General features: G+C 40.2%; 1 protein-coding gene across 1 annotated transcript; it reads right to left on the reverse strand.

Moving 5' to 3' along the window:
- Positions 1-1,174: 1,174 nt before the first annotated feature.
- Positions 1,175-9,727, reverse strand: snapc2 (small nuclear RNA activating complex, polypeptide 2). Its single transcript, XM_053416589.1, has 6 exons — positions 9,284-9,727; positions 8,424-8,588; positions 7,987-8,125; positions 6,178-6,846; positions 4,590-4,678; positions 1,175-2,244 (listed from the first exon to the last, which is right to left on the reverse strand). Exons 1-6 carry the CDS (start codon positions 9,497-9,499, stop codon positions 1,951-1,953), a joined length of 1,572 nt encoding a protein of 523 aa, XP_053272564.1. The 5' UTR covers positions 9,500-9,727; the 3' UTR covers positions 1,175-1,950.
- Positions 9,728-11,367: the final 1,640 nt, after the last annotated feature.

An 11,367-nucleotide genomic window follows, 5' to 3' on the forward strand; every position in this document is an offset into this window, starting at 1 on the left:
GCAGAGGTTGTGTTAATTCTTCTCAGGTTTTATGTGAAAATCCTTCTCTACTTATTTATTCATTTAATTATTCAGGCGGTGGTGTCTATTGTCTTTGGGGCCTTGATGGGGTTGTGGGTGTGTGACTGATTTAAAAGAAGTGCAGAGAAGTGTGTAGGACTGCAGCTGTGCCTCCAAATCCCATTTTGTCTCAATAAACTCAGTTATATTTTTAGATCAGCGAGTCACTCCATTCAAAGTGGTATCATTGTTTCCTCAAAGCCACCTCGACAGCATGCGGATGAATAAACATGTCATCACTGGTCAGATTAGGTTTGACAAATGCGCAAGTCCATTCAACATTAACGAAGAAGCCGTGAGTTTTTGCTGCTGACGTCAACTCAGTATTTACGTTTAGCATTAGCCAGCAGCTTCAGTTGGGATTCAATGTAATTTTATTACTTGTCATCCCTATAAAGGCTCCAAAGTAGAATGGGAGTCAGAGCCTTCAGCTATCAACTTCTCCTTTGGACTCATCTCCAAGCTTCAGTTTGGGAAGCAGACACCCTCTGTAGTCGGCTTAAGTCTAAGACCTTCCTTTTTGATAAAGCTTATGGTTAGGGCTGGCTCAGGTCTGCTTCTTTAGGCCTAGATTATCAGGGGATATATTACACAGGGACCTTCTCTTTCCTTCTCTTAATCATATTAACATCTAATCAATACATGTTACTGACCTGACTTCTTCCCACCGATTACAAATATCCTTTAACAATATGCCTGCCTGCACGCTCTTTTCTCAGGAATGTTGTTAATATTGGTTTAAACTGACCTTTTTCTAGTAACCAACTCAAATATTTGTATTTCTTGAAAACTTCCTGATAAATATAAGAAATTGAGGGACTTAAAAAACAAATTGCTACCCAAGTTCTTGCTTAAATATAACAACGCCTCTGGGCAACAAGTCAGCTAAGTCAAGGCAAGTTTTTCTCAGTTCTGTGGAAATGTATGTCTTTCATAGCCCTTCCCTCAACCCCTCCCTCACCTGTGGGGTTAACTGGTGTTTAGCATATATTTAAGTAAGTAAGTTTTTATTTGATACTTAATAATTCTCAGAATTCAGACAGCTGTCGACATTTCATCATCAAAGCCCTTTGAGACAAGTTGTGATTTGTGAATATGGGCTATACAAATACAATTTGATTTAATTTGATTGATCTTTATTGTCAACACAAACTGGGTTTCATGGCAATTATCCTATACCTCAAGTGTTCACAACAATGTTGTAGCTGTTGAGGTTTAGAGAGTGCAGGACCAGAAACAACATAATTTTCTCACATTTTAAGTCAATTTCAGTAGTTAAACAAATTCTGAACTCTTGATAAGTCCTTTAAGAAAGCGGTTTAAAAATCTTTTATAAAAAATAAATTCTAAAGATTTCATTCTTTGTTATTCACATTAAATACTTCATTTCTTTATTTGTTGTTGAAACATAAATATCTAATACTACCATGAAAAACGGATTCTAAAACAAAATATGTTAATATAACACAATCATGGTAAAATATTGAGAGTATTATCAAAACGAGAAAATCATGTTACAATGAGACGGACTCACGGGGGTAGCAACACGCTGTGGTTTTGGCATCAGTACATATGCAATTCAATGTCAGTCTGTGCTTATTATTAGTAATGGAACAGAACCTAAATAAAACTGTCTGAAATAGCCAAAAATTAAAGACGCAACAGTCCGTTTTAAGAATAAGTAAACAGGGTGATGAATCTGAACAGAAATTCAAAGCAAACCTTCACATTTCACAAATTCTATTTTTGTATATTCAGAAAATACACAAGCTCAAAACCCAGCCCCTCAGCAAAACCTACACATTTGTGGGTCAAGACTGTGTGAGATAACAACATGAATAATGCCTCCTAAAAACATTGCACATTTGTTTCATACATTTTAAATGCAACCTATCTACGCATCAAAAGTTGCAGTGGCACCGAAAAAGGATTGAGGGGGGGGAATCCCATCTCATTGTCCTTCCCTGGTTGGATAGAGGAGGTTTTGGTTCCTGATGATTGGCTCTCAGCCGCCTCTGGCTCTTCACTGTCCTGGACTCCACTGCTGTCAAAGGGCTGAGCAGTGATCTGCTGACAGGCTGGCATGTCTTGACCACCTGTCTGAGCAGAGAGTCCATCCTGTGGGTCTTTAAACAGTTCTCCACCTTCCATGGAGTTAGCAGGGGATGATAGACGTTGGTACATCTGAAACAGGAGGATGACGTTCAAGGTTAATGCAAATATATATATAAATATATAAGCAAATCGTTTGTACAAATATCTTTGCATGCTCGGTACAAACTAGGTTTGGACTGGTACTGCTTCTGGGAATGCTTGACTATACTGAAACTTGCCTGCTAGTGATACTAGCACAGAATTGTACACTGATCTCAGTAATTACTATACTATACTGTAACCGGGACTTAAGGGTTTGTTAATTGTTGATAGTTGATAATTAAGGTGGGTGTTTGTGCTAATACATTTTTTTTACAAGAATTGACATGTCTTCAAAGGTTCCCCCCCGGGCTTAGATCAAATTATATTCAGTCTAATCATGTCTGGTTCTGGGTCCTTTTGTATTGTCACAGGGTTCTGGTTCGTGTTCTTTAAGTTAATTTGTAAGAATCTGTGAGGTCTTGGTTCTGCTTCCAATGCTTTTGTAGCAAGTTTAAGATTTTGGTTATGTGTCATTTAAAGACGATTAAGCTTCAGTTACCTGTTCACACCTGGCATTACAATCTGTCTCAGGTGATTCATTAACAACTGGAGTGTGAACACACCCCAGACACATTAAGGACATATTTTAGACCCAGTGTTTAACGACAATTATCTTTTGTTGTAGCTCGCCATGTTAAAATTTTGCCCACCACAGTTCTATGTAACCTTTAGCTTGCTAAAACTTGGATGACACCACACGAGCAGTAACTTTATAAGTTTTGCATGTTGATAAAAGCTATTCAATCGTCTCTTAAAAATACTAACAGTAGAACTGCAAGTAGAAATAAATAATTTATGAGAAAGTAAAACAATCTTTAAGTTCCTAGGTTTTCAGCTAAATTTGCTAACATCTTCGTATTATGGAGTTATAATGGTTGCATAACATGATATGCTGTATTTTCACTCGGTAACAATACAGTCTGTTGGGGTGCCCTGACCTCTAGAGGCCAGTCAGTATGAATGTGAAATGTAAAAAACTACTCCCAATGGGCCTCAATCACAAACAGTGTGTGCGTACAGATCTGTGCTTAGACCGAGCGTACGAATGTTTGACACACAAACCTGGGATTCAGCATTATATGTTTTTACTTAAACGTATTCAAACAAATTTAGAACTTCCTCAGACCATTCGTACGCACAAATGAAGGCGATCCTAGATAATATAAACTCGAGGAACTGGTAGCTTAGTCCTTTGTTCATCACCTCTCAGCTCCACACAAACAAACCAGCACAATTGGGAGAGGAGGTGGGAGGTGCAGGAGTATGTGTGTCTGCTCATCTCTGTCCCTCTTCACACACACAAACTGATAATCACATGTATTCATTATTAATCAATGATGTCGGATCATGACTCCGGATCGTTCCGCTCACTTTAACCCTGATGTCCTGACTGTGAGCGCCACGTTAAACATGTGTCCTCATAAACTCTAGAGCGAATCAAACAAACACAAAGTAAACATCAGTCCTGTACATGTCCTAATAACGTGCGATCAGTGATGGTGTTTATTGTTTAGGTGTAAAATGAGAGCAGGCCAGAGGGGGAGTGAGGAGGAAACAGAGACACAGGAAGACTGGACCTTTAATGTGCCTCATTCCTGATCCTGAATCAGTGGTCCACAGCTCTAGTGCTCTGTGCAGGACACAGCACTCAGGGCCTCAGTTATTGCGGCCCAGGTTCAATTATTTTACTCTGGAGGATACGCTACAGAGAAGTGTCACTTTTGTGGCTTCCACCTTTTAAATTTCTGCTGTGAAATTCTTTTTTTCTCTTCTCACTTCAACTTATCTGTCAAGCACACCACTGGCTTCATGACAAATAGATGTCTTTATATGGACAAAATAAAGATGTGGCAGTATGCTTATTACAGAGAGTGGACACGTGCCTGTCGATTTAGAATTATTCTGATTCACAAATATACACATGGGGGTAAGAATAAAATTGGCTTGTGCATGCGCGTCATGAATCCAGTGACAATTTTGACACGCAATTAGTTTCTGCGGAGAGTAAGAACAGTTCTGCGCATATTAAGTGAATCAGGGCCAATGAAACTAATTATATGATCAATCCAATCCGAACAGTTTTATTTTGGTGTCCATTTGCCTTTCAAATTATTTTTGGTAAACAACTCCTGACTTAAACCAGGTGACGTGAAAACAAATTTACTGAGCAACTTAACTATTCTTAACATAAATTGCCTAACCAGAGGTCAGTAGTTTTTTGCTCACAGATGCAGCAGAGATAATGGCCAAACCTTATTCCAAAGATAAAACGCAGACTAAACTGAATCTATTGTCTGTCAGCATCCAACTGACTATTGTGTAACAAGCTGTACCTGGATCAGATGTTTGTGCAGTTTGGTGCAGGGCAGCAGGGAAAGCTCCTCTGGAAGAGACATCAACAGGTCCAACATGATAGCACTCTCTGGAGGAGAAGGACGAGATTATATATTGATTAGAAACAATTAATAAGTTGAATAAGGAAAAAAAAATTCTATGCATTCCTACCAATAAGGAAATCTGATGTTTATTAGTTTACATATTTATTTATGTCTTGGGATGGTAGAGGCTTTCTTAAGATTGGTGTTGTTTTAGAAAAATACATTTGCCAGTCTGATAATTTAGCCTTGTGCTTTTAATATTTTCATTCTAACAATCTATTAATATAAATACAAAAATGAAAATAAATGAACAAACAACATGACAGCTCCACTTCCACCAAAATACATATCATAATAAATATTTTCTCAAGGATGGTATATACAAATTTAGGTAGTTTTTTGAATGTATGTCGAAGTGCTCAGTGCTCAGTTTTTAACTGCTTATTTTTATATAACTTGAATTACCACCCTGTGGTTGTATGCCTCCACCAATCCGTGCAGTTTCACTCCCTTCAGGTGTTCCAATCATATATTGTATTCACAATAACATGAGGTAACGATGACCTTTACCTTTGACCAATGAAATCTAATTTGTTAGTATTCAAATTTGGTAAAACCATTCACTTAGATGGAAGAAAAGATGAAGGCTCTCCATACATGGGTTACAAATTCGGTTCTTTCTACCCAGTCTGACTTTACACATGTGTCTGATCACACTGTTTGTGCGTGTTGTCAGCAAACGAGAGAGGGAAAGAGAGCGAGCTGGACGGGCTGATGAATGCGCGCGAAGCTCTGAAGAAGGACTTGCCTCAAGTGAAGAAAAGTGAAGATCACTATGTTATGATTTGTGATGATATTGTGGGAGAGAGTGAGTGATAAATTGAAAGCGGAGTTAGTGTGTGGGTGTCTGCGCACTCATGAATGACCTGATTAAAAATCAATGGCCGTGGTCACTGTGACCTTACAAAAACACACATTTTGCCTGGTGAATGTCAGGAACACCTCAAGAAAATGCTTTCAAATTTCTATATTCAAAGATAAACTGATTAACTTTCAGTGGTCAAAAGTAAAGGTCACAGTGACCTTATATGAATCTGGAAAGAAAAATGTATGTAAATAGAATCTGCATTGGTTAACATACAACCACAGTACGATAATTCTAGTTTCTACCAAGTTTAAAGAAACTCCCACAAGGTGTTCCAGAGATGTTACATTCACAAGAATGGAACAGATGAACATACATACATACAGAAAATCTAAAACAAACTGCCTCAAGCCACTGGTTATCGCCGGCGCGGAGGCATGAAATCTAGATGGAACATCATGATTGACAGCTGAGACTGACTCTCTATTGGTCAGGCGTGTGTATCGGCAGGACCCCGATAATGGGGATTAATTTACTCTGGCTCCAAAAAACGTCATCGCCGCAAGATGACTTCTATGTGGTTAACTCACAGATTGGATGTTACTTGTTTAATGTGGCCATTGTTTAAACCTGTGACATGCTGTGAACATTGAAATAAACAATGGATCTCCAACTCACCCATGGGGGTGAGAGGGCGCTTGTCGTCCGTCTCGTGCAGGGCGCTCATGTAGTGATAGATCCTCTCAAAGTCCACATTAGAGTTGACATCGAAGGTCCGGATAGTTTTTTTATTGGCAGATTTGCTAGCGCAACCAACCCTGGAAGGAAACGCAGCAGCAGGTGTGGAGAGTGGGGCCACTGGGTGGTTGGAGGTGGCTGAAGTGGAAGACTTTACAGAGGATGGAGCAGTACTGGGGAGAGGGGTGAGACGGGTGGCAGACGAAGCGAGGGGCATGTCAGGACGGGAAGAATGGGACTTTAAAGTAGAGATGGTGGAGGGTTTCTGCTTTGACAGCTGCTGTGTAGGCTGCTTTACAAGGCTGCCAACATTCACAGTCTTCACCTCTGAAGTAGTATTGGAACAGGTTGTGACTGGGATCACAGTCTGTGACACAAGCTGGGGAGTTGTAGGAGGCACGAGTTCCTCTGCTCTGCCTGGGGGGTGGGAGGTGGCAGCAGGTTGGGTTCCAGCTGCGTTTGAAGGCTGTTGCTGGGGTGGAGGGATTCTGATATTTGGCAATCTAACCACATTGGATGATACTGGGAGTCTCATGGCCCGACCTATGGTTGGTGCTGGCGTCTTGAATACCACAAAAGGATGGGCTGTGTTGGTGCCAGGGCGCTTACCTAAGGGTGCACAGTTTTACACAGGATGTAATTATATCACAGTAACATGAAGGATGGTATAGACAAAATTCTTGGACATCGTCCAACTTTTAACTTATACTATATATACTTATACTATACTGTCAATATTTCTATAGATAAATCATATCATTTTGAGATTGGCTGCTGCACATAATTTGTTATGAATCACTATATTTGTGTACGCTCACTGCCTATCTGTAATGCATTTATGTGTCTGAAGATTCTCAGTCATCCCGGTCATGGTATCTTCAGAAGTTTTACATGTGGATGTAGAAACCTGGACTAGCTTTTGTTTCTCGACGAGGTTACATCTCCTCAGTTCTAATTGAGGTAGCCTCTTGGATGATAGGTGAAATGTCTTCAAAATACACCACTGACAAAAAAAATTTAACAGACGGTGGGGCCAGTGGGCAGTTTATATGTAATCGTGTGCCTGAACAGCGCTTAAGAAGGTTAACACAAGTAACACTGCAACCCTACACAGAATTGACTCAGGTGTATATTCTGATGCAAGTGCTTGCTTTGCATCAGAATACCACCATCAGGACGACCACTCTACCCCTCAGCTGTGGCTGAGGGGTAGAGTGGTCGTCCTCCAACCTGAAGGTCGGCGGTTCGATCCCCAGTCTGCATGCCGAAGTGTCCTTGGGCAAGATGCTGAACCCTGAATGACCCCCCATAGAATAACAAAGTGCTACGATTAGATGCACTTTATGAATGTGTGTGTGAATGGGTGAATGTAAAAACTGTACTGTAAAGCGCTTTGAGTGGTCATTTATCTAGAAAAGTGCTATATAAAATACAAAACCAAAACCATTTTACATCGCATTTATAGGAAATACTTCCATCCCAATCGATGAGGGCAAAATCCACACTCGGGTTCAATTCCAGGATTTATTTTTTGTTATGAGACTTCAGCAGTTTCAGTTTAAATAGTCAAACTGTCAATTTTAGATTTAGGGTGTAATGACCTGTTGGCGTTTACTGAGTGATTACATTTTTAAGTTTTACTGAAACAAGGGATAAAATATGTAAAACAACCATAAGGAAAACTTATGTGTAGCCGTGATCAGGCTGGAGTCTCTATTAAATCAGTTGGAAATGACAGAGGGGCCATACCTTTGCTTGAAAAACGAAGCATTCGTCTCTGAGGGATGCTGCAACCCAGACGCCTGCCTGCGTCTGTGGAAAGTCTGTTGTCCTGAGGAGGGTCACAGTTCCTCAGAGTACGAGGTTCAGTGGATGACACTATCAGCATCTAAAAACACACAGATAGCAAGAAAGTGGAATGCATGAAATTGGGGCCAGCGAGTCTACAAAACTGTTTCTCATCACATTCTCTTATCCAACAGTAGCTCATTTCTCAAAGCATGGAAAAGAAAGTTGTCAAAAAACAAACTTAGATATAATTTACTAACAGCTGTCATTCTTGACACAACCACTTTAAGGCAAATATACATTGTTAAGATTTAACTTGAGCATACCAAATATAATCACTGTCTATCAGAAACTAAAACAGTAATAATCTAACCTGTCATATGTGTATCTTGCCATACCTGAGAGAAAGCTCTACAAATGGGATCGTTGAGGCTTCCAGTCACAGCCAAAGCCATATCTGTCCACATCTCGATGGGCTTTCTGACCATCTCATCTTTGTTTTTCAGGTAGAAGCTCGCAGAAGAGATCACTTTGTCTTTAAGACCCTCTACAACAGCGTGGATCTGAAGAAGAAAAGGATCCGTCAACACCTCTTTATACTGTACTTTACATAGCTTTGTTTACAGAGCTGCTTACAAAGCAGTTTGTGACTGTAGAAGGATATTCCCTGTAGGTGTAAACCTACTTGGCAATAAAAACTTTCTGATTCTGATCCAGATGTAACAAAAAAATGTTTTGACCCATGTGGACTGTGAACATTTCACAAATAACTGAAGTGTTGTAACACATCCATGGAATAGGACAGTTAAAAAACAGTGTTGCCTTATGATTTCTCCATGTCTCTCATTTTGCTCTGATGATTGATTGTAAATGCATTTATGGACAGTAAGCTGATCAGTTAGCCCTCTAGACATCTTCCCGTTTTGTTTAAAATGCAACTAAAAGATAGAGAAAAGACACAAGTCAGAGGACAAGTAGCCCATATCAAGTGTGTACTTTCTAACCTGAAGTATCAGTTTGTGCACAGTGTTGATAAGTGTGTCGTGATGAATATGTTAAAGTGACAGCCAGTTTCTCCCTCTAGGCAATAACAGTACACACTAGTTGTGCACTTCAACCATGGTTGGTTTGACAGAGCAAAACACGTGGACGAATTCCTGGTTTGTTTGGCACAAAAAAAATATATAATAACACTTCAAGAGAGGGAAGTGGCACTTTGACAGTTATATTGGTCGAAAGAGTAGAATGTCTCACGAACCTCTGCGACGGACCGAGTGGGCACCCGTTTCCTCAGGGCGGCATAATCGATGTCCCCTTGGCCTCCAGTCGTCATGCTAAGCGTTTGCAGGGCCTTCAGAAGATTGTTCCGCTCAAATCGCTTCCAGTTTTGGGACACTCTACCTGAGTCCACCGGTGACCCGTCAGGTGTCCGGATGCGACCTGGTTTAATTCGAGTACGAGGAGGCGGCTTCATCTTGGCTCACGTCGCCGATTCAAACGAAGCTGAGTCGACAACAGCCGAACAGAAAGATGATTACCGAGCTTGGTTTGATCGCTGTGCCTCTCAAGGCTCTTACTTGCTGATTTTTGTGCAGAAACTTAAACCGTATCACTGACGGTAGAACACATGTTTTCCGGATAAACAATACAACTTCTGGTACGATCTTCTTCCTCTTGTTTGATGTCGGGTGACATCTAGCCATAATGCGAAGTACCGCCACCTACCCCAGTGGAGGGCGTTTTTTTTTTTTTTCTTCTTCTTCTTCTTCTTCTTCTTCTTCTTCTTCTTCTTCTTCTTCTTCTTCTTCTTCTTCTTCTTCTTCTTCTTCTTCTTCTTCTTCTTGAAAGTAATGTTTAGGGAAAAATAAATAACCCTAAAGTTTTTGCACATGGCAGCAATAAGGTGTCTACTGCTCGTTATGCATTCAGACGCGCACAGACATCACCTGAGCATTGTTTTTATACTTACAGCATATGCTCACTCAGCCTTGTTGTTTATAACAGGAGTTTCCCTGTATTCTGGTTATATTCTTCTTCTTAAATTGCCATAAAATAATAACATGGCTGTAAGGCTGTTGTTCTTTTGTGTTGTATTAATGCCCGTGATTGCACAGGCCTTATAGTGCATGTGCGTGGCTGTATGCAACATATAACACATCCAGGGTCGATGGGGGTTGCCAGTCTCTGGCACCATTATTTTGGGAGTCGCCAGCTAAAAGTTTTTGGAACCCCTGCCCTATTTAATGGACTATAGTGCTCTATACACTAGAAGAAAGAAATTCTGCTCCTAATGGATAGTTCGTTACTAAACACAATCAATCTGTCATTATCATCAGGACATGTACCACTGTCCTTTGAAATAGCTGTAATCAAACCCCTTCTCAAAATCCATCCTAGATCCAGAGGCTTTAGCCAATTACAGACCAATGTTTAATCTCCCCTTCCTGTCTAAAATCTTAGAAAAAGTTGTAGCCAATCAGCTGTGTGAGTTTCTCCAGGAAAATAATATATATGAAGACTTTCAGTCTGGGTTTAGAGCCAATCCCAGTACAGAGACAGCCTTGGCAAAAGTCACTAATGACCTCTAATAGCCTCAGATCAGGGACTTGTGTCTGTCCTCGTCCTGTTAGATCTCAGTGCGGCATTCGACACAATTGACCATCACATTTGATTACAGAGACTAGAACAGTTAATTAGGATTAAAGGAACCGCCCTTAACTGGTTTAAATCTTATTTTTCTGATGGCTTCCAATTCTTGCAAATTAATGATTATTCATCTGTGCGCACCAAAGTTAACCATGGTGTTCCACAGGGCTCTGTGCTTGGCCCAATTTTATTCTCATTATATATACTTCCACTAGGAAACATTATCAGGACACACTCTGTAAATTTCCACTGCCATGCGGATGACATCCAGTTATACTTGTGAGTAACACCTGAACAAAGTAATCAATTAACTAACCTTCAAGCATGTCTCAAGGACATAAAAACCTGGATGACCCGCAATTTTCTCTTATTAAACTCAGATAAAACAGAGGTTATAATACTTGGCCCTAAACACCTTAGAGATGCATTATCTAATGATATAGCTGCGCTAGACGACATTGCCCTTGCCTCCACTGAAACAGTCAGGAACTGGGGAGTGATCTTCGATCCTGATTTGTCCTTTAATTCACACTTGAAACAAATTTCTAGGACGGACTTTTTCCACTTGCGTAATATCCCAAAAATCAGACATGTCCTTTCGCAAAAAGATGCATAAAAACTAGTCCACGCCTTTGTTACATCCAGTCTTGATTAGTGTAATCCATTATTATCAGGCTCCACCAGTAAGTTGTTAAA

This window comes from Pleuronectes platessa, chromosome 23, assembly GCF_947347685.1.
Source record: "Pleuronectes platessa chromosome 23, fPlePla1.1, whole genome shotgun sequence".
Lineage (NCBI taxonomy): Eukaryota > Metazoa > Chordata > Actinopteri > Pleuronectiformes > Pleuronectidae > Pleuronectes > Pleuronectes platessa.